The sequence below is a fragment of the Akebia trifoliata genome, chromosome 14 (genome assembly GCF_017979445.1).
Source record: "Akebia trifoliata isolate Shusen 1 chromosome 14, ASM1797944v1, whole genome shotgun sequence".
Lineage (NCBI taxonomy): Eukaryota > Viridiplantae > Streptophyta > Magnoliopsida > Ranunculales > Lardizabalaceae > Akebia > Akebia trifoliata.
In genome coordinates, this window is record NC_141388.1 from 34,202,679 (window position 1) to 34,227,678 (window position 25,000).

Genomic DNA, 25,000 nt, shown 5'->3' on the forward strand with positions numbered 1-25,000 from the left:
TCTAACCCCATCAAAATTGATTTACAAAAAATTGACGGTCCACGATTTTTCAACGTGTAAACATGGGGCTAAACATTTCGGAATGGGCTGATTTTTGGGGAGGATGATCTTCTAATCATAGAGATCATCCTCACCAAAAATCAGCTTATTCCAAAACTTCTAACCCATGTAGGACAAAAAACGTTTGTTAAAGTCTGTGGTAAAACTTAGGGTGCTGAACATTTCCCTATATATATATATATAGGGAGCAGTTTGGCAACCTTAAAGTTAGTCAAGTTTGGTGCTAAACATTTTTTGTAAATCACTTTCGATGGGGTTAGAAGTTTTGGAATAGGCTAATTTTTTGTGAGGATGATCTCTACGGTGAAGAGATCATCCTCACAAAAAATCAGTTCATTTTAAAACTTCTAACCCTAGTTTATAAGTTGAAGAATCGTGGACCGTCCAATTTTTGTAAATCACTTTTGATGGGGTTAGAAGTTTTGGAATAGGCTGATTTTTGGTGAGGATGATCTCCTCATCATAGAGATCATCCACACAAAAAATCAGCTCATTCCAAAGCTTCTAACCCATATTTTGACAAATGTTTGGCACCAAACTTGGCAAACTTTAGGGCTGCTGAACCATCCCCATATATATATATACATATATGGAAAACATTTTGCCCAAACATTTTTCAAAACATGGGTTAGAAGTTTTGGAATTGGCTGATTTTTGGTGAGCATGATCTCTATGGTGAGGAGATCATCATCACCAAAAATCAGCCAATTCCAAAACTTCTAACCAATGTAGGACAAAAATGTTTGGTGCTGAACGGGACCCTATATATATAGGGTGGCGTTCTTTTGACAAAATCTTAGCCAACATTCTAGACAAAGTATTGTCTTATATGGCTAAAAAATTTCGAAATGGAATGATTTTTTGTTGAGGATGATCTTTATAGCCAGTAGATCATCCTCACAAAAAATCAGCCAATTCTGAAACTTCTAACCCTATGAAAAGTGGTTGCAAACTAACGTTAAAAATTGACGGTTCACAATTTTTCATCCTATAAACTAAGGTTAGAAATTTTAGAATTAGTTGATTTTTTGTGAGGATGATTTTCTCATTATAGAAATCATTCTCACAAAAAAATCAGCCCATTCAAAAAATTTTAGCCCATATAAGACAAAATGTTTTGTCTAGAATGTTGGCTAGGATTTTGTCAAAAAAACGCCACCTATATATATAAAAGGTGGAGTAGAAGCAATTCCACACCGAAATTGTAGTGGTCATAAATGCCCCATTGTTATCTTTAAATTTAAAATAATGAAGAATTGAAGATCATTTTTGTCAAAAAATAAAAAGAAAAAAGAAACTCGAAAAATTGCAACCCATGACCCTAGATCACGTTGCTTAGTTTTTTAAAGAGTCATGATAAACTGACTTAGCCACGTGGCATACTCAATCGACACCCCTGACGTGGTAGGCTCAGGAATCATAGTTTTGCTTTCCTCGGGATACAAAACTACACTTTTTTATGGGGAACCGTAGTTCTGTATCCCAAGATGAGCAAATCTATAATTCCTAGGCCTGAAACGTTGGGGGTGTCAATTGAGTATGCCACGTGGCTAAGTCAGATTATCACAATTCTTTTTTAAATTAAAAAAATATTCATTTTTTACTATTTAATTTAAGAAAAAAACCTTTAACCAATATTTTAAATTACAAATTACCCTTTTGATACATGTGTGTCTGCACGTGCCACATTTGATATATGAGTAGCGTTCAATGGCCAACAGTTTGGCAAACATTTTGGCAAACACATTTTTCAAAACATGGGTTAGAGGTCTTGGAATGGGCTGATTTTTGGTGAGGATGATCTCTATGGTGAGGAGATCATCATCACCAAAAATCAGCCCATTCCAAAACTTCTAACCTCATCAAAAATGGTTTACAAAAAATGGACGGTTCACGATTTTTCAACTTGTAAAATGGGGCTAGAAGTTTTGGAATGAGCTGATTTTTGGTGAGGATGATCTCCTCACCGTAGAGATCATCCTCACCAAAAATCAGTCAATTCCAAGACCTCTAACCCATGTTTTGAAAAAGTGTTTGCCAAAATGTTTGCCAAACTGTTGGCCACGGATAGGGACCCTTGATATATATATAGGGTTGGGTTCAAGAGACAAAATTCTAGACAAAGTATTTTGTCTTATATGAGAGGAAATCAACCTCATAAAAAAAATCAGTCAATTCTAAAATTTTCAATCCTAGTTTATAAGTTGAAGAATTGTGGATAGTCAATCTTTTACCGTTAGTTTGTAAACCACTTTTCATGGTGTTAGAATTTTCTGAATGAACTTATTTTTTTGAAGGATGATCTACTCACCATAGATATATAGGGGGGGATGGTTCATTGGACAACAATTATGACAATATCTATGACAACCTATTTTTGTAAATCACTTTTAATGGGGTTAAAAATCAGTTCACTTTGAAACTTCTAACCCTAGTTTACAAGTTGAAGAATCGTGGATTATTTATTTTTTTTGTAAACCACTTTTTATTGGTTTAGAAATTTCGGAATGAACTGATTTTTGGTGAGGATGATCTCTATGGAGAGTAGATCATCCTCATAAAAAATCAGCCCATTTAGAAACTTCTAAGTCATATAAAACAAAAATTATTGTCATAAATGTTATCACAATTATTTTCCCATGAACCGTCCCCATATAAAAGCATTTGGATCTATCCCGTCCAGATTCAACCTATTCATATAACATTTGATGTATATATATTTTGAGAGAGAGAGGGGGGGGAGGGGAGGGGAGGGGGGGGGGGGGGGGGGGGGGGGGGGGGGGGGAAGAGATTCTATATCTTTCAATATTTACTCCCACTTGTAGGCCAATGTGCATATTTTGTTGGAAGTTCCAACTCACATTAAATTGTCCATACCTTGGCGGACTATTCTCACAAAAGTTTAATCCTATTTAATATACATGTATAAAAATCACATTGTTTAATCGATCAATTGAGCACGTTGGGTGTTTTTTTTTTTTTTTTAAATTTAAATTATTGGGTTACAATCTCATCACTATGATTGTAGATCTATCATCCGATGGTGTTTGTTGGAAGAAAGGTAAATAGTTGAATCTTGAAAGGTGGTTGCCGACTCATGTTGAGTGAAGGGGGTGATTATCACATTTAGGACAGCGAGCCAAACTTGTGTTACATTCCTAATTAACAATCTCAAAACGTGTACTTCCATTTAATCCCAAAATGAAGTACGATGTCAAATTTGAAATTAAAAATAAAAAAAAGGATTTTATATTTGAGTGTTTTCTAAATATATATTTAATTTTATAAAATAATGAGAATTAAGATAGAAAGAGGATAATTCGGAAAAAAATTATCAACACAAAGGACACATTAACTTTAGATAAAATCAAAAATAATAATCAAATGGAACATTACTAAAGATATTAAATCCATATCCATCAATGCTTTTTTTTTTTTAATTGATTAAGACCATAAATGCTTTAACAATTACCAAATACATACATGTCCATGAATCTGTGTGTCCTCAAGTATGATTCACAATTTATTGGACAGCAAATACATTGGGATGTATGTCATATAAAAAAACAGCTTAGTTAAGAGTCCAATGTTTTGGATCTTGACTTTTTTTTTTCAAGTACAAATTAGGTGGGCCCAAATTACGAGTCATGTACGCCATTCGTCAAGTGTTTGATGTGAAATTAGTGAAACAATGTTAAATGTACATATCATACCAAGAAAGAGAAAATTAGAAAAGAAATTAGGTAAAACAACCTTGCTTCTTTCAACCTAACCTGCTAATTGATTATAAAAAGGAAAATTTCAAACTAACAAAAGTTTCGTGACCACATCTCATGTGTATCTAATAACATGATCATATGACACTAAAATGTACGTAAAAAAATTAAAAAAAAATGATAATTTTTTAGCATTGGATTTTAATTTTAAATTTCTGAAAACATTCACTTTCAAAAACTTTTAATTTTAATCTTTTTTTTATCTGATCTACGTCATGAAAGCTAAAGGTCCTGGTGTTGTTTGGCCAACATGACAATCCATGTGGATGCATAAACACTTAAATAGATTTCAAATCTTAGTGCATTGGATAAGACCATGATTTATGGACTGGACAATACCCAAATACGAGCTCAGTCCTTCGCTTATAGGATACCTGATTATAAAAAATAAAAAATAAAAAAAATAAAAAAAAATTGCTAAGGTCCAAAGGCACCAAGATGTCTATTTATGATTGTGGTGAAAAAATCATTTCTTGTAAAATTCAAGTTTGAAGAAAATGATATTTGAGTAAATGCATTTCGGATCAGAAAGATTGGATATTCGGGTCTGATCCGATCCAATGACAGCAAGAAAACTTGTGTTATCTGAGAAAATGAAATGTGAGCAGAATTGCATTTTGTTGCCAATTAAATTCGCACGAAGAGCTCTCACCCAAAATGAGCAGAGTTGGTTCACGTGAAGAAGACATCCTGTCGACATCAAATTTATTATTACAATTATTTTAATATGCAATTTACGACCATACTGACAATATGTTAGGGTTTAATAGATTTTTTTTTTCAACTGGACAGGCTGCTTAAAACTAAATTTTAAAATGAGTATTAAATTTACTAATTGATTCTATAATTTAGTTTTCATCATTATTAAAATATCATTAATTATTGGACCAAATGATGACCGCGGTCAACATTGGTTAAACATACAGCTATTTATTGAATCGGGTCATTATCAAATCTCAATATTTGGATCCAAATCCAACTCAATATATATAGGTTTAGATCCATTTACTGATCTCAAAATAAATAAAACTTTAATTACTATAATAATGAGAGAAGACAGAGTAGAAGAGGTTGAGTTCCACACCAAAATTTGTATCTCATAAATTGGGTCAATTTTATTATTATTATGAAGAATCAATGAAAATTGCAACCCATTACTTAGTTAGTTTTCAAAATTATAAAAAATTCCATTTTACCAAATAATCTTCAAAGACCATTTAACTAGTATTTTAAATTACAAAAAAGCCATTTTGATACATGTGTTTTTGAATTACACACCACCTTCTAGTATATATAGGTTGAGAAACGTTAATTGAACAAAAGTGACTCAAAAAAACACAAAATCCCCATAATTGAGATAAAAAATATTTTAATTCATTTTAGGAAATTGATAGACTGCCATTGTTGGACATTGTTTCAACATTGCATTAACGTGACTGTGCGTAGACAACCATTACTTTTTCAACTTTTATCTCGAGGAAAGAAATCTATGGTTATTTGTGAGCTGTCATGTCAGTGCAATGTTAAACACGGTGTCTAACAAAGACAATGTATCATGACTGTTTATTTTACAGTATTGTCATGTCAGCATTTAACTCAACCATTGGATAACAATGGAGCTTTTGTGTTTTCAAATGAGTGACTTTTATTGGGTCAACAAATTAATCTTGAGCCTTTATGTAGGAATATCAAGAACTTGAAGTCCAGATTGATTGAGAAGGAAGAAAATATTGTTTTCCTTAGGATCAATAAAATTTTCCAAGTGATAGTTTTCCTAAGGATTAGCTTCTCATCTTAGCAGTTCATCATACACTAAAATTTTTCTTAACAATTTCGTTTTTTTTAATATAAATTTTGTACATTTTAACAAAATATATAATGTACTATGTATATAAATTGTCTTTTCTCACATATTATTGGACTAGTGGATGCTTGGCCATGTTGTAAGAGTATGCCTGGGCTTACGACGCGTCATCCTCTTTGGAGTTAATGGGTTCAACACAAAAACTAATAAAGTTGGAAAGGTATCATTATTATTATTTTTTTTTTGAGTTTAAGGGGTAAACAATGAAAAATAATAAAGTTAGAGAGATATTATTAAAAAAGTGGATAAAAGGGTACAAACATCTTCTTTGAGTTTAAAATGATAGAAGAGGAAAAAGAATAAAGTTAGAAGGATATTATTGAAAAATAGAGTAAAAGATGAAAAATTATAAAATTAGAGGCATATTATTTAAAAAAAAAAAGGAGGGAGAAGAGGAAAAATAATAAAATTGAATGAGGTGAAAGGAAAGACAATAAAATAAATAGAGTAGATCCCACAAAATTGTAATTCGATAGGATGTTTGTCCCCCATAAAATTATAATAAAATTGGTCCTAAAGTTGGATTTTATTATATAAATGTAGTTCTTGTGACTCAAAACATACCCGATAAGATAGATTTGTATTCTTATCAAATAAGGTTCCATTCGAATCTCAAATCGTTGATCCAAATCCTAAATTATTGGATAAAATTGGATTGAATTCCAATATAATTCGATCCATTGACAATACTACATCTTAGGTTGTGAATATATATATATATATATATTGTTTTTTTTTTTGGAGAGTAATCAGGGGTTTAGGCAGACTCCCTTGTGGATGTCTGTTAGATATGGATGATTTAACATGAACCAAATATGCATGTGTCATGGATCTGAGTTAGTCGGATCTCAACTAGGCTTTAAATAAATAGTCTGACCCATTTCATGCCCTAAGTGAGACTAAACCCTACTACTCAGGAATCTTGCGTTTCATTACATGCATAGGACCTTAAGGAGTAGTACACCTGATGCGTATCATGGTTAGGATTACTAAGACATTATTGTCCTTTTCCTTTAAAAATTATCCCAACTTTTCAATATTCCGTAGGTGTTATCTAAATAGTCCATCACTCTCCTTTGTATTATAAAAGTCATGATGAATGCACGCGATTTCGGTAGGCGGTTGGGTACGTGGCTGAAGTGGTAAGGGCACAGGACCATAGATCTTTTTCTTATGCACCCCGATGAAAAAGATGTGTGGTTCTATGCCCTTGTCACATCAACCGTGTACATACCAACACCGCATACATTCATCATTATTCATATTATAATGGGTGAGTTAGACATATAGACCTATCCATGGTTTGGCTCCAGCTTTTATTATCCCCAAGGTTATGCTTTCAAAGAACATACACATGCCCTTTGACCCCAGTTTTATATTATAGACTTTAAACATGTCCTAAATATCCTCTAAAAAGTACTTAATTTTTCTTAAAAGAAACTATTCTATTTTCAAGCTCTTCAATCTTCTCTGATAAGCACATCTTCAATTCTTCAACCTCACCTTAAACCTTGGTAGAAAAACTTTCATTTTTTTTCTCAAAATTCTATCATCTTTTACTTTCCAAAAATTATACTTCAAAGTTGAAGTAGATATATAGATGAATAGGATCTAAACTTATTCTTTAGTATTTTACCCAAAGATGAGGGTATTTAGGTAATTTTAATTAATCTATTAGAGAAAATCAAGGTCAAGGGGACATGTCTCATTTTAAAACATAGGGGTATCTCAGGTATTTATCAAAACATGGAGGGTCAAGTTTAAATAAATCAACCTTGATAGATCCAAAATCCAAATCTGATTATATGTTTACTATTAGATGCCACCTCTCTTTCTCAATTCCTATGTTGGAATATTTCAAATAAATTGGAAAAAGACAACCTTAATTCAATTGATTCAGAGATGTGATGTGTGTGCTCATGTCCCATGAAAGCCAGATAAATGTGAGAATCATTGTTCCCAGGTGAAGAGGATTAGATACTTCTTGATATGTGTGGTGTTGTGAATCACGAAGATTAATTGAAGATGTCAATGGGGATGATGACCACCTCTAGGGATGATGGTAAACACTTAGAAGAAGTGAATCATCTCTTATAAGTTCTTCTCCATTTTCTTTGTGAGCCAATTAATTTCAATGATCTTAATTCTTACCTGAAATTTAACATAGGTTGCTTGGAGAAGAACATGGCTGATGATGGAGAGAAGAAAGAGAAGAAGAAGCAGCTTGGAGGGCTAAAAACAATGCCCTATATCTTGGGTGAGTTAACTCTCTTTCTCTCTCTCTCTACACAAGTTCTGTAGTGATGCAGTCTAAGTAGATAGAAATGCACTAAGTTTGATTAATCTAGAAAAATAAGTGAAATGGTGAGATCAAAAATATATAATTGTAACTAGTATGTGGATGGAGTAAGGTTTTTAATTTTTATTATTCATTTGTTTTTAAGGTTTATTTATTTTGAATAGGTAAGCTGGATGCAATCTAAGAAGATAGAAATGCACTAATTTTGATTGGTCTGAAAAAACAAGTGAATGGGTGACATGAAAACTAATTTTAATTATTTTGTGGATGGAGTAAAGATTTTATTTTTATTATTTATTTATTTTTAAGGTTTTTATTATTATGGGTAAGGTGGACTTGAAGTTGTTTGCAAAGTGTCGACTAAATTTATCAAACCATGCACTAATTTACTTTTAAGGTTGTTTGAAAGTTTTAATAATCAAACCAATAATTTTATCCAAAATTCGTCAAAGTTGTTGGACTGATGTCGGACTTTAGTCCAATTGGGTCAGACCAATATATATTTATTAAAGAATTTTAAAGATTTTATGACTAATTTATTTGCAAAACAGTCGAGCCTTCTATGTGATATAATAATTTTGTAAATTTGTTTTTTCATTAATCATTTAAGACTAGGGATCTGGACTCATGGAAAAAGAACTCATATGTTCACATACAATCTTGACTGTATAAATGAAAAATCCAACATGGAGATGAAAGATGTATCTCAAGAATTATCGTGGATCTCGAGAATCAATCTCCATTTATTGGATTTTACATTTCCATGGCCGGGAAAGTACTGTGTTATATATCATATGAACTCGTTTCCATGAATCTATGAGTTCCAACCCATCTTTTAATTAGCATGATAATGTATTATTTTCTTAAGGATTTTGTTAACGTGTGCCCTTAGGGCGCACATTAAAGTGCGATTAATACACTTTGGAAAATGGAATATGAGGGTATTTTAGTAAAAAAAACAAATTTTTAATGGCATTTTCGATACAAAATCCAGTTTTCAAAGTGTATTTTTGCACTTTAACATGTGCTCTTAGGGTACATGTTAACAAGACTCTTTTCTCAAAGAGGAATACTAGCATCCAAGACCTTGTGAGGAAGGTGGCATTCTCCAACACTCTTTTTTCTTCCAATATAAATATTCGTATTCATTTTTTTTTTAATAAAAAAAGATGGGTATCTTGATCTTTTACATAATAAATTCTTGTTTACATTATAAATACATGTCTCTCATATACTAAATGTTAAGTGCCTTTAATTTTTAGATTTAAATGTCTAGTTTGCAATAAATGATTTGACAATCAATACAAACAAACGTTTATTATATAAAAGATCAATATACCCTTATGTTTTACTAAAAGACAAAATGAATAGAGATATTATTAGGAAAAAAATTGTTGGAGAATGATAACGTACTTTAGCAATCCCCTTTCTTAAATTACTTCTTTTATTCTTGCAGAAAGCATTTAATTTGTACAAATTTTTTTTATTATTATGTATATTATGTCATATCAATTTCATGTTTTATTGATTAAATCAGTCCATTGTTTGGTTTCATAATTGAACATTGAATCGATGAAAATGAACCACTCTTTTAAATAATCCAATTATACTTGAATTGACTTGGCATTCTTACCTAATCCAGTTTGATAGCATGTTTGATCTGATTTTTAAAATGATGGTTAGATGTGAAGTAGGGTTATCAATGGATCAAGTTATTAGAATATTATAATAGGTTGTATTGTACTATGATATAATATAGGTCAGGATCATATGACATCGATATCAGACCTATGCGATAAGTATTGCATCAGACCCATAACCAATCCCATAACAATTGAATCCGGTTTGGATTGGAGCAAATCTGATTTAATATACAAAATATAAATACACTTCAAATGTTTGAATTAAAATACACGTTTAAACACAAAATCTTATTTTAAATAGGTAGTTTTTAAAGAATAAATATTTTATATGGAAAATAACGAAAAATACTGATTTGGTAAATAAAATGTTTTCTAGGCTTGAGGGTAGATAAATATGGTAAATGACCCCGATAATAAAAGGGGCAGGACATGGGCTCTAAAATTGAAAAATACGAATTCCGATAAAATATAAAATTCCCGTTTATTTATTTATTTTATTTTTGGCCTTTAAGTATTTTATTGTAAAGGCAAGTAGCAAATGTACTGTTTTAAAAGAAAATTAAATAATTATCAAATCAGTAAAATCTTGATTTGGTAATTATTTTGAATAGGGAACTGATACTGTAATTTCAAGATCTTATTTGGTAAACTGCAATTTTCAAAATCACGGGTGAGTATTACTTTTGGGAAAGTGATGACCAACCAACTAGGTGTGTCAATGGTACCCATCTACCCGAAATTGAAAACCCTGGTTCCTATTTCCTTTTTATTGGAAACGATTAGAGCTGGGTCTAATATGGAACTGAGCCGATAGAAATCTGAATCATAAGGTTCTATCCAAGAGGTACCCATGTGTACCTCGAACCGATTTATTTTATCATTTATTTTTACATTATATATGATTTAAGATATTTTTATATTTTAAAATTAACATATATTATTTAAAGTGCTTCAATTTTTCATATAAACTAAGGTACTATTTGTTAAACTGAAAAAAATAAGTGTTGAATAGCATTAAGCGCTGAAACTTATAAGCGCTGACTTTAAGTGCTGAAAAAGTTATTTGTTTAAATGTTGAATCATGTTTATTACACATTGTTAAAACTGTTAAATTGTCTTTATTACCCCTACAATCATATTATACATTGTTTCCATGTTTCAAATGCTTATTTATTATCAAACACAATAAAATATATTATTTTTTATAAAATTAAATTACAATTTATTTTTAAATAACAAATAATACTCAAATATTCAATTTATAAATAATACTTTCTATTTATAAAAGCCCACAAATTTCAAATTAAAAATAATAATGTCATGCAAGTCACAAAAATTTGAAATCAACTTTAAAAGAACTTAATTTTGGATGAATAATTTTCGATGGAAATGAAGAATGTGTAATTATAAAAGCACCCTATGAATTAATAAGGATAACCCACACTACAGCCATTTTTTTTATATGGGCTAAAGTTTTTGGAATGAGCAAATTTTTAGTGAGGATGGTCTATATGGTCTAGAGATTATCCTCACCAAAAATCAATCCATTTTGAAACTTTTAACTCATCAAAAATAATTTTTAGAAAAAAAAAAAGGACAATTACGGTTATTGAACTTGTTTTGATAGGGTTAGAATTTTCAAGTTGTGCTGATTTTTGGTGAGGATGATCTCCTCATTGTAGAGATCATCCTCACAAAAAATCAACTAATTCCAAAACTTTTAACCCATATAAGACAAAATAATTTAGTCATGGTGTGGGTTTATTAATTTGTGGGGTGTTTATATACTTATTCATGGGATATAAGAGGTAATATCCTTTTAAGAATAAGGGCATACTTGTCCGTGTTGAAAAAAGCGAAGTGCTTACCGTTTCAGTACTTTTTTTCAGCATTAAAATAGTGCTGAATTTTTTTCACTTATTTTCAGTAATAAGCGCTGAAAATATAGAGTAAACAAACGCGTTATTTTGATAAAAGTGCTGAATTTAATTTTTTTCAGCAATAAGCGCTGAAAAATAGCGCAAACAAACACTGCCTAAATATTGGAGTATAAAATGGGTCATCTCTTCTTAGAGTTTATTACTTGTAAACAAAATGAATTTTAATTTTTAAAAAAATATCATTAAATCATATTTTTAGTGGAATAAATTATTATTAAGTTGATACTTAGGTGCTGTTTGTTAAACTGAACAAATAAGTGCTGAATGCTTATAATTGCTGAAACTGTATAAGCGCTGAATTTAAGTGCTGAAATTGTTGTTTGTTTACCTATTTGAATTGTGCTGAACTGATTTAAATTAAGCGCTGTAATCACATAAATTTGTTTGTTACTTAATGCTGAAAACTAGTAAATTGACTATATTACCCTTTTCAACAATTGTATGTTTAAGGAGAAATTATTAATAAAATTCAAAATAAAAATTATTTATTAAAAAAATACTAAATTTAATGAAATTCATTTTGGGAATCTAGCCGAACAAATTCTCTTTCCTCCACATCATTTAAAAAGTAAATTTTAAAAATTTTTAATTCAAATTAAAAAATAATATTAATTCAAATTAAAGAGAGAATATTAAATATAAATATTTCATTAAATATTAAATAGTCCAAAAAAATAAAATGGAAAGAGGAAATTTCTCTCTCCTCTTTTATTTTTTTTGAAATATTTAATATTTAATATTATTTAAATGTGTGGAAGAGAGAGAAAATTTCGGCCCTTTAAGGGTCAAAATTTTCTCTCTTTAATTTGAATTAATATTATTATTATTTTAATTTAAATTAATATTATTTAATTTGAATTAATATTATTTTTTAATTTGAATTAATATTATTTTTTAATTTAAATTAATATTATTTTTTAATTTAATTTAATATTATTTAATTTGAATTAATATTATTATTTTTATTTGAATTAATATTATTTTTTTATTTGAATTAATATTATTATTTAATTTGAATTAATATTATTTTTTATTTGAATTAATATTATTATGTAATTTGAATTAATATTATTATTTTAAATTAATATTTTGAATTAATATTATTATTTTATTTGAATTAATATTATTATTTAATTTGAATTAATATTATTATTTTTTATTTGGATTAATATTATTATTTCTATTTGAATTAATATTATTTTTTTATTTGAATTAATATTATTATTTAATTTGAATTAATATTATTATTTTTATTTGAATTAATATTATTATTTAATTTGAATTAATATTATTTAAATATGTAGATGAGAGAGAAAATAAGAGAGATAATATTGGTGTGGGTTGCCTTATTAATTTGTGGGGTGCTTATAGCATTATCCATAGAACATAAGAGGTAATATCATTTCAAGTATAAGGGTATATTTGTCCGTGTTGAAAAAGACCGGTGTTTATCGCTTCAGCAAAAAAATTAAGTGATCCAACTTCACTTAATGCTTTTCACTTATTTTTCAGCAATAAGTGCTAAAAATGTGGAGTAAACAAACGTGCTGATTGCTGAAGCTGAATTGCATTCAGCATTAAGTGCTGAAATCAGCGGTAAACAAACACCCCCTTAGTAGATAATATGTTATTTTTTAGAAGGATTCTTGAGAACCGGGAACGCATAGGTACACGTGATTTTTGGTGGTTCTAATTCTGATTCCACTTATTTTAAAATCGGATCTGGAACTGATTAGAATCGAAACCGAAAAAATATATTGGTTATGATTCTAATTTTCTTAGGAGCCAAACTGAACCAACCCATTAATGCCCTTACCAACAAAAAATAAAAACATTTTTTTAATTAATTATTTAATATGTTGGAATAATTGATTGATGTTTTGGTGCTCAATTAAAAATGGTTGGATGCAGCAAATGAAGTTTGTGATAGATTCGCAACAACTGGTTTCAACGCCAACATGATCACATACCTAACACAACAGCTAAACATGCCATTAGTGAAGGCCTCCAACACACTCACCAACTTCATTGGAACAGCTACTTTGACTCCTCTCATTGGTGCTTTGGCTGCTGACTCTTTTGCTGGTCAATACTGGACCATTATCGTGGGCTCCATTCTTTATGACCTGGTAAATTAACCTACCTCTCTCTCTCTCTCATATTAAAAGTAGGGCTTCAAAATGTGACGGACCCATAATCAGATCTGATTTTTTGTTTTCATAATTTTTATCTAAATCCAAATCTGATTCAAATCCTATTGTATGATCCATGGTAATATGATGCAACTCAAAATATAGAGATAAATAATTACATGAAGAAAATGAGAGAAGCAAGTTAAACAAATTGGTTGAGAATAACTGAATAAATTACTTATCACTTATGAGCAAAGTGATTATAACTTATCAAAGTCTCAATTTAACGTGTCCTTTGACAGTACAGACGCCATTATCAAGCCAACACCTATTGCACTGTTACAAAGGGAACAAAGGTACTGGTTCGGTTTCACCCTTTGGGTGATGGTTTGGTCTAAGGGTAAAGACACCCATTCGACTCTTAGCACACCCATTCGGTCTAATGATTATGGACCACATCATTGATTGTGGTGTTGGGTCAATAAACATATTTAAAATTAATCCTGCACACCCCAATAAACATAAGTAGTTTCATTGATCAATGTGTGATAAAAATGTTGATGTGATAACATAAGCCATCAATTTAAAACATGTACATTTTTTTTTTAATATTATAATGTTCATCACTACAGGGATTAATCGGCATTACCATATCTGCAGTCCTTCCCATTCTTCGCCCCCCACCATGCGAAACTCAAGACAATTGCCAGGAAGCCTTGGCATGGCAGCTAAGTATCTTCTACTCCTCGCTCTTCCTCATAGCTGTAGGCTCTGGTGGCATTCGACCTTGTGTTATAACCTTTGGAGCTGATCAATTTGACATGACAAAATCAAATCGAAAACCACCGAGTTGTAATTTCTTCAATTGGTACTATTTCACAATGGGGTTATCAACATTATTGGCACTAACTGTGGTTGTTTATATCCAAGAAAATGTGGGTTGGGGTTGGGGTCTAGGGATACCAACCATAGCCATGGCCATATCTATTATCACCTTTGTGATTGGTTCCCCTCTCTATAAGAAGTTGAAGCCTGCTGGTAGCCCGTTGATAAGGTTGACTCAGGTCATAGTTGCTGGAATAAAGAAGAGGAATGCTGTTAGACCCATTGATCCTCATCTCTTGTATGAAAATACAGAGATTGATTCTGCCATTTCTACCCATGGGAGGCTTCTTCATACTAATCAATTCAAGTAAGTTGAATTTAATTAAGGGAATGATATTACCCTATTAAACACTTTGCATTTTAAAACTCGTCCGACTCTTTGTGCATGAATTTATATTCATCATGGTTATGAGAGTTGAGACCGAGATGACTTCGATATGAGTCATCCTGATCACCCCAGAGGTGATTGGACGAGATGGTCAATGTGATTGTTAAATTTAATCCCCATCTCTATGTCATCTTCATTATTATTTTAATTTAATTAATTTTGTTTGCTGAGCAGACAAAGTTGATTTAAGATATTTTAATGTATAATAAGCATGCGTAGTTTAACGTTTTGGTGAATATCTTGGCGTTTTATTATTGATTGAAAATTACCTAAATACCCTCGTCTTCAACTTATAACAAAAGACCCTTAGATTTTTCTTTCTAATAAAACCCGTCATCTTCAAACTCCTCATCTTGAATCCACCATGAAAAAAAAAATCCTTGATTTTTCAACTTAAATTTCATACCATCTTCTACTTCTCCAAAAATCTAATCTTGGATTACCATCGTCAACTTGAAACCATAGGGATTAGGGACGCGCATTTCTCAGATATTCTCCAAAAACATGGGGACCTATGTCTAAATCACCCTAAAAACATACCAGGATCTAAAAAACTAAATATTTTCAACATAAACAATTAAAAAGAAGAAATTAAATTGGTAAATAATTTGGAACATATATGTGACATTCCCACTAAACTTGCCCATGAGTTGGTAAATATCTCTTTAACCCATATTCATTCCCTGGTTGAGTCGACTTGATCAGATTTAAAACTATGATTTCATCTTGTTTATGATTGCTTGAATTACACATTGTTTGAAGGTTATTTGATAAAGCAGCGATCATAACCGAAGGCGATAAGCTAGATTCTGGCCCACCAAATCTATGGAGGATCGCCACTGTCCATCGTGTCGAAGAGCTAAAATCAATCATTAGAATAACACCAATCTGGTCTGCAGCAATATTGCTAGCAACTGCATCATCCCATCAAACCTCTTTTTCTATCCAACAAGCTCGAACCATGGATCGTCACCTCTCTAAGTCTAACTCCTTCCAGATCCCACCAGCTTCAATGAACATCTTCAACAACCTCACTATGCTCATAGGTCTCATCGCTTATGCACGACTCTTCGTCCCCATAACTCGCCGATTAACTGGTAATCCTTCGGGCATTACTTCCCTACAACGGATGGGTATAGGCTTCATGATCAATATTCTATCAACAATGGTCGCTGCAATTATCGAAATCAAACGAAAATCCATTGCTGCGAATCACAATTTGCTTGACAAACCTAAAGAAATAATACCCATTAGTGTATTTTGGTTGGTTCCCCAATATGGGCTCCATGGACTATCTGAGGCCTTCATGTCTGTGGGTCACTTGGAATTCCTTTATGATCAATCTCCTGAAAGCCTGAGGAGTACTGCAGTTGCACTCTATTGGATTGCCATTTCCATGGGAAATTACCTAAGTACCCTCTTGGTTTCATTGGTTCACAAGTACAGTGGTAAGAACAACTGGTTAGCTGATAGGAATATTAATAGGGGGAGATTGGAAAATTATTACTGGCTTGTGACTTGTATTCAGGTGTTAAATTTTATGTATTATATATTGTGTGCTTGGTTTTATAAATACAAGTCCCTAGATGTTAGGGAAATGAAGGACTCATCTGAGCCAGTGAATGATGTTGTTGACAATGGAGGAGATGTGGAGCTTGTTAAGAGTCAAATCCCATCTAAGCTTGCAAATGATGTTTGTGATGAAGAGGAAGGTCGTGTGCAACTTGTTAGGAATGAGAGAGTTTAGAGATGTAATGTAATGGTTTTCATTAAGTAGTTCAAATGTAACCATTTAATATCACAAGGTTGGCTAAACTGTTGAGAAATCCAGCAAATAATGGTTGTTTTGATACATATTAGAAAACACATTGCTGGTTTAGTAAATTTTGTAAAATACTCGGCCGTTTTCTAAAACACCCAATTTGAAATTAATGGCCCAAATACTTTTTAAAAATATTTATTAAAAGGGGCTTATACCTGTTTTGGTAGTTATTTGTTTACCAAAATGGGTATCACTATACCTTATTAGCAATTTGTATTACAGCATAAATTTGATTAGTGAAAAATTCGAGTTCTATTCGATTTTGGACTGCAGAAATCCGGTTTAAAATTCAATAAATTGAAAATATGCGGCATATGCTTTATGTGTATCATCCGTTTTATTTCAAAAAATCGAAAAAAAAAAAATTCGGCCAAATGATAGTGATGTTTATAATGATGAAATTGGTGATGTTAATGGTGATGGTAATAACGAGAACTTTGAAGTTATTGTTCCATTGATTTTTAAAAGAAGATCAAAGTCAAGAGACAAATCATCAATTTGAAATATTAAGATGTAATATCAAATGAATGTAGAGGGTCATGCCATTATTTTTTTTTTAAAAAATAAAAGGGACATTTGTCACATAAAAAGGTCGATTTCCAAAATTTTAAAGCCTAGCCGCTTTAAAGTCGACTTGTGTTACACGTCACAACTTACATTTTTACACTTTGCAACATGCATTAAGTAATAGTACCATTTTATTTCCACCGAGTTTTATAAAAATTCGTAAAAAAATACATTTAATTCTTTTCAAACTTCAAATCCATGAATTATTCAGAATAGTTCAATAATCCGGAGAATAATACTTTCATTGAAAAAAATAAAAAATTCATGAAAATTTCAAGAATTAAAAAGACGATTGCTAGCAAGGCCACTATACCATCATTCAACTGAACTTGCCTTTATACCATTGTTTTGAATTTCATACAAATGACCTTTTGAGGGAGTGATATTTTGCTCACAGAGGCCTCAATGCAGGCCACGTCAAGCATGCAAAGGTAGTTTTGTAAATTAGGGATGCCATTCACAGTACATGAAAATTGGAAAGTTCAACAAAAAAAATGGACAGGTGAAGGCCCACGAATTCTAGAAACTGAATTTTGACGGTCTAAGACGATTGAAATTCATGATGTTCTCAGATTTGACGGCTTAGAGTTGTCGAATTTCTCCCGTCCTTCATTAATTTAATAGTTTCAACTTGTCAAAAAAAAATTTGACAATGAAAAATTCTACCCCTTGATCCGTCGAATTTTATGAAATTTAGTGGTCAAATACTGTCAAATTTGGGCTTTTTTCACATTGTGTCAATACACATGGGTTCATGTGATCGGTGGATGCCAGATTTCTGTGAGTAAATTATTTTTCCCTTTTGAGGTTAAAAATAAGGGCATATAGGTTAACTCAATGAAATGACCATGCAATGGGAGTCCATTTTGGTAATAATTTTGTGTTTTGTTTTTATTCGTTTGGTTCGATTGTTCCAATTTTTTCTCAATAATAATATATAAATACAAAATAGTTATGTACCCTTTTTGATAAGTATAAAGAGTCTAGGGGGAGGAAGGTTGACACCCACACTCCCATCTCAAATCTTGCCACATCTCTCTCTTAATTTCAATGTACCACCCAAAAAAACAAAGAAAAAAGAATCTTTCTTGTCTTAAGTGATTCATGTGGCATGATTTGAGATGTGGGAGTGCGGTTTTAGAGTCACACTGAAGTGACTTTATAATTGGCATCCTTTCACACTTTGTTGATGTGGAAGTAAGCATAGAACCATGAATGCTTTTCACTCCTATCCAGGTGACAAGCATCTATGATTCTATACATACATTCATGTCAGTCAAGTGTGAAATGATGTCAATTTTGGGAGTGGATTCTTTGTAATACTATTTTCCCTGTTGTTCCCTATAGTGATTTCTCTACAATCTTTGATCGATCACTTTTTTAAATCAATAACACCCAAATCCTCTTATTTTGTGAGAATAGATCAGATTTGATAAAAAAAATAAAAAAAAAAAATATTTTCAAAATCATGATCAAAGGTGTTCAAAACCAATAGTCATTGAACTCTTAAATCTACAAGGCATGGATTTATTGTTGTGTTGACTTGTCCCAAATCTTAACCGCCTAACACCACGACACGACCTTCATGAAAAAAATATTTTACGGGACTTTAGCCGTTCTTCCTAGTTGTATGCAATCCGGGGTCAATAATTATATTAACAAAATAAAGCTTTAAAAGACAAAATGACTCATTCAGATAAGGACAATCCATCTAATAGAATAATCTATACTTGGCTTATCCAAGTGGACAGCCCATTGTCCACATCAGATTCATATTCTACCATGTATGTTACGCTTTTCAAGTATGAATGATATCTAATGTATCTTGGAAGAGATCACATGCAGGTTTAGGTAAAGTAATTAAAAATTGATGCTTAGTTTGATGAGGTTAGAAATGACATTGGTGGCAAGGAATGGCAACAAATTTATTTTTGGGAAAATTACTTAAAGGACTCTTTTGAAAGAATTTCTTTCGAAATAGTCTCTAAGTTTTACGCATTAACTTGATAGGGCATTTAGTAAACTTTTTCTTTCTTAATGGTCTCTCGTACTATTGAGTTCAGATTTTTTATTGTCGAACTTGATGGTTTTTTATTTAGTGTACATTGAGTTCTCATTTTTTTTATTGTCGAACTCACTATTATTTACTGTTGAGTTCACCACTTCTTAATTATTGACGAGTTCACCACTTTTTATTTACTTTCAAACTCTATGCCTTTTTAATTACTGTCGAGGCCATCATTATTTTAAATAAAAAGTGGTGAACTCGACATTGGTAAAACCCACCTATTTTTAATTTTTGAATTTCTCCAATTAAAATACATTGAAAGATCCACTAAAAGCTTGAGATAAAATCATTCTTGATCGATTTTCATTCAAAAACTAAAAAAAAAAAAAGTGAAAAAAACTTAATTTTTTACATAAATCTTCAAAATATTTGAAAAAATCCTTGAAAATGGTTTCTTTTTCTTTGTTAAGTCTTTTCTGATTGAATGGAGTCTCTGAAACTCATTTAAGATGTCAAAAATCCAATTTTTGGATGAAAACGATAAGTTCAAATAGTTAGGGCATTAAATTGTAAGAAATGTGGGAGATGAGGTCCAGGGACCATAAAAGAATGAGGTTTCACTAGTAGGAATAATGTCTTTAACGTTAGTTTATAACTGACATTATTATCTTTTAATGTCGGTTAAAAAACCTTAACATCTAACAAAAATTTTCTATTAAATATCTCATCATCTTCTACTTAAAAATCCTATCTTGTTAATTATATTTAAAGGTTAAAGTAGAAATTAGGGTAAAAATTTTACCCCAAAGGTCAAAGATCATTGATTTTTCGAAGAGATTAAACTTCAAAGATTTTTTGGTTTTAGGTTGAAGAGGGTAAGGAAGTCATTTACTATTGTCTATTAGTCATAAGACTAAGGTTGAAGGGAGCGTGTGGGTGTTTTAGTCTATATACATTTGAGATAGCCTTTTCTTTTTTCATTTATATATATATATAGGGTCCCGTTCAGCAACAAACATTTTAGCAAAACATTTTTCAAAACATGGGTTAGAGGTTTTGGAATGGGCTGATTTTTGGTGAGGATGATCTCTACACTGAGGAGATCATCCTCACCAAAAATCAGCCCACTCCAAAACTTCTAGCCCTAGTTTACAAGTTGAAAAATCATGGATCGTCCATTTTTTGTAAACCATTTTTGATGGGGTTAGAAGTTTTGAAATGGACTGATTTTTGGAGATAATGATCTCCTCACCGTAGAGATCATCCTCACCAAATATCAACCCATTCCAAAACTTCTAACCCATGTTTTGAAAAATGTTTGTCAAAATGTTTGTTGTTGAACATTTCCCATATATATATATATAGAGAGAGAGAGTAGCGTTCAATGGCCAACAGTTTGGCAAACATTTTGGCAAACACATTTTTCAAAACATGGGTTACAGGTCTTGGAATGGGCTGATTTTGGGTGAGGATGATCTCTATGGTGAGGAGATCATCATCACCAAAAATCAGCCCATTCCAAAACTTCTAACCTCATCAAAAATGGTTTACAAAAAATGGACGGTTCACGATTTTTCAACTTGTAAAATGGGGCTAGAAGTTTTGGAACAAGCTGATTTTTGGTGAGGATGATCTCCTCACCGTAGAGATCATCCTCACCAAAAATCAGCCCATTCCAAGACCTCTAACCCATGTTTTGAAAAAGTGTTTGCCAAAATGTTTGCCAAACTGTTGGCCACGGATAGGGACCCATATATATATATATATATATATATATATATATATGTGGGTAGCGTTCAAGGGCAAACTTTTTGGCAAAACATTTTTCAAACACATGAGTTAGAAGTTTTGGAATGGGCTGATTTTTGGTGAGGATGATCTCTACGGTGAGGAGATCATCATCACAAAAAATCAGCCCATTCCAAAACTTCTAATCCCCATAAAAAACAATTTGCAAAAAATGGACGGTCCACGATTTTTCAACTTGTAAACATGGGTTACAAGTTTTGAAATGGGCTGATTTTTAGTGAGGATGATCTCCTCATCGTAGAGATCATCCTCACCAAAAATCAACTCATTCCAAAACTTCTAACTCATGTCTTGAAAAATGTTTTGCCAAAAAGTTTGCTAAAAAGTTTGCCCTTGAACGTGACCCTATATATATATATATATATATATATATATATAGGATTAGGATTAGGATCCGTATACACATAAAGCTACTCAAAAAGCTACAACATGTTTTGTCTTATATGGGCAAAAATGTTTGGAATAGGCTGATTTTTTGTGAGGATGATCTCTATGGTGAGGAGATTATCCTCGCCAAAAATCAGCCCATTATGAAACTTCTAGCCCCATGTTTATGAGTTGAAAAATTTTAGACCATCCAATTTTTGTAAATCACTTTTGATGGGGTTAGAAGTTTTGGAATGGAATGATTTTTTGCAAGGATGATCCCCTCATTACAGAGATCATCATCACAAAAAATTAGCTCATTCCGAACCTTTTTAACCATATAAGACAAAAACGTTGTAGCTTTATGAGTAGCTTTATGTGTCTACAGAACCCCACCCATATATATATATTTTTTAAAGATGACATTGCCCTTTGACTTGGGCTTTATAACATAGACTAATAAAAAATAACCTAAATACCATTTCCTTCAACAACTAACGAAAAAAACCGTTGAATTTTCTCCTCAAAACCATTCATCTTCGATCTTTTCCACCTTACCATTTACTATAGTTTGTCTCCCTACAAGAAAATCCTGACTCCGCCCCTGCTCCTCTTAATTATGTATAGATAGGTATAGATGCTATCAAAAATAAATTTTGTTAAGAACCCCAAGGGTTGACTCAATGGAAATTTTGGACCGATAAGTGGTTAATGCTCATAGGTTGTGAGTTCGATACATAGTATGAGCATTAATTCCTCAAGGGACACTTGTGAGGATGCACCTTCACTTGGTGTGTGTGTGATGTTTGCGTATGTCCTGAGACTAATCCTTGGACAAAACTATGGTCTATGGTCTAGGCAAAGCCCATACACGCTTGGTCTGCTGTCTACAGGGTCCAAAGCATCTAGGGTATGTAGTATGATTATGGACTGACCAGTTTCCTGTAAAAATCAATTTGGAAGAAAATGATCGACCTTGAGAAAATACCTTTTAGGTCAAAACAGATCGGATTTCGGGTGTGATCCGATCCATTGACAGCAATAAAACCTGTTGTCTGAGAAAATGAAAGGTGGGCAGAATTGCATTTTGTTGCCAATTAAATTCACATGAAGAGCTATCACCCAAAATGAGCAGAGACGGTTCACGTGAAAAGAACACATCTTGTCAACATCAAATATATTATTCAATTTACGACCTTGCTGCCAATCTGTCAGGATTTTATATATTCTTTTTAATATATTAAATGTACTAATAATTGAAAAATTGAAAAATCCATATTACATGTACTAATAAGCTCTATAATTTAGTTTTCAACAATATTAAAGGATCTTTAATTATTTGCCAAATGATGACGATCATCTAGATTTGTTACACATATTTATTAAATTGGGTCGTTATAAAATTGTTCGAATCCAAATCCAACCCTATAGTATAGGTTGAAATCCATTAATTCAACCAAACTTATTAATAGAAAAACACAATCCCTACTATTAAACACGAAATCCAACCGTCGAGATAAAAACATTTTAATTTATTTTAAAGTATTGTCATGTTTGCACTTGACTCAATCGTTGGATATCATGTTTCCACTTCAGCAAAATGTGAATTGAGGTCACTCCAGCATTATTGATTTTTTTTTTTTTTTTAATCAGTGACTTTTGTTGCATCAACTAATTCTGAACCTCTATATGTGAATATCGGGAACCTGGATTCAAAGAATGATTGAGAAAGAAAAGAATACTTTGCTCCTTGTGATCAATAAAAATTTTCCAAGTGATTGCTTCATTGGGGATTATCTTCTCATCACAACAGTTCAATTGTTAGAATTTTTCTTATTACAATAATGATTAATGATGGAGTGCCCTCAGTGGGGGACATCTTGACGTGGTGGCATGCATATGCCCATATATGTGTTTTCTCCGAGATACCAATAAAACGTATTTATGGACATGCGCTAGCCACAATGTCAAGGTGTCCTCTGTGTGTCTCTCGTTGAGGTCGCTCCAACACGACTCTATAATATATATATATATACAAATTGAACATTTTAACGAAATATATAGTGTACATTACATCTTTTCTCTTATGGGTCCCTTTCAGCAACAAACATTTTGGCAAACATTTTGGCAAAACATTTTTCAAAACATGGGTTAGAGGTTTTGGAATGGGCTGATTTTTGATGAGCATGATCTCTATGGTGAGGAGATCATCCTCATTAAAAATCAGCCCATTCCAAAACTTCTAACCCCATGTTTACAAGTTGGGAAATCGTGGACCGTCCATTTTTTGTAAGCCATTTTTGATGGGTAAGAGGTTTTGGAATGGGCTGATTTTTGGTGATGATGATCTCCTCACCGTAGAGATCATCCTCACCAAAAATCAGCCCATTCCAAAACCTCTAACCCATATTTTGAAAAATGTTTTGCCAAAATGTTTGTCAAAATGTTTGTTGCTGAACATTTCCCTTCTCTTATATTATTAGATCTAGTTCCTGTCATCCACAATATAAACGATAAGATATTGAATTGTGTACATATCAAATATGGTCCCTGTTCATATCTCAAATTGTCGGTCCAAATCTTAGATTATTAGACCAAATTGCATCCAATTCCATTATAAAGCGATGTACTCATGAGTCAAATATGAATATGTGATGGATCTGAGTGAGTCGAATCTCAACCAGCATTTAAATAAATATTCTTCTCCATTTCATGCCCCAAGTGAGACTAAACCATAATAGACTTCATGAATCATGCCCTATACATGCATAGGACCTTAAGGAGCAGTACATCTGATGTTTGTCATGGTTAGAATTACAAAGAAATTATTTGTCGTTTTCCTTTTATAATTATCTCAACTTTTCAATATTCCATAGGTGTTATCTAAATTGTCCAGCACTCTCCTTTATATTATCTTCAAGATTAGGCAATAAAGGGTGGTTTAGACACATAAACCTATTCCATGTTTTGGTTTTTATATATATGTGAGGTGCACTTATGCTTTCAAATTGATGACACTTGACCTCAATTTTCTAATAGCGTTACACAATGTCTTAAATGTCCTCATCTCCAATCTCTCAAAATCTTTGATTATTTTGTAAAAAAGAAAAGAAATGGTAGGCTATTTTCAAGCTCTTCCATTTTCTCTGATAAATTATTTTTATTTTATTTAACCACATCTTCAATACATCGTTTTCAATCTCATCCTAATCCCTAATAGAAAATCCTTAATTTTTCTATCCAAAATTTCATAGTCTTCTACTTTCCAAAAATCCTATTTTTGATTGAAGTAGATAAAATCTCAAAGCTGAAGAGTAGTGTGGTTAAAAATAGAAAAGAAAAATACCCAAGAGGTTGCAGATGACTAATTTTGGAAAAAAATAAAAAACTTTTGGTTAAATGTTGAAGATGGAAGTATTTAGGTCATTTTGATTAATCTAT

The 25,000-nt window shown here is 31.7% G+C and overlaps 1 protein-coding gene across 1 annotated transcript; it reads left to right on the forward strand.

Annotated features, from left to right (window-relative positions):
* The first annotated feature begins 7,873 nt into the window (after positions 1–7,873).
* LOC147386911 (protein NRT1/ PTR FAMILY 3.1-like) lies at positions 7,874–16,734 on the forward strand. The gene is made up of 4 exons (XM_086424643.1): positions 7,874–7,957; positions 13,494–13,711; positions 14,347–14,906; positions 15,750–16,734. The coding sequence occupies exons 1-4, from the start codon at positions 7,885–7,887 to the stop codon at positions 16,732–16,734; spliced, it is 1,836 nt and encodes a 611-aa protein (XP_086280769.1). The 5' UTR covers positions 7,874–7,884.
* The last annotated feature ends 8,266 nt before the right edge of the window (positions 16,735–25,000 follow it).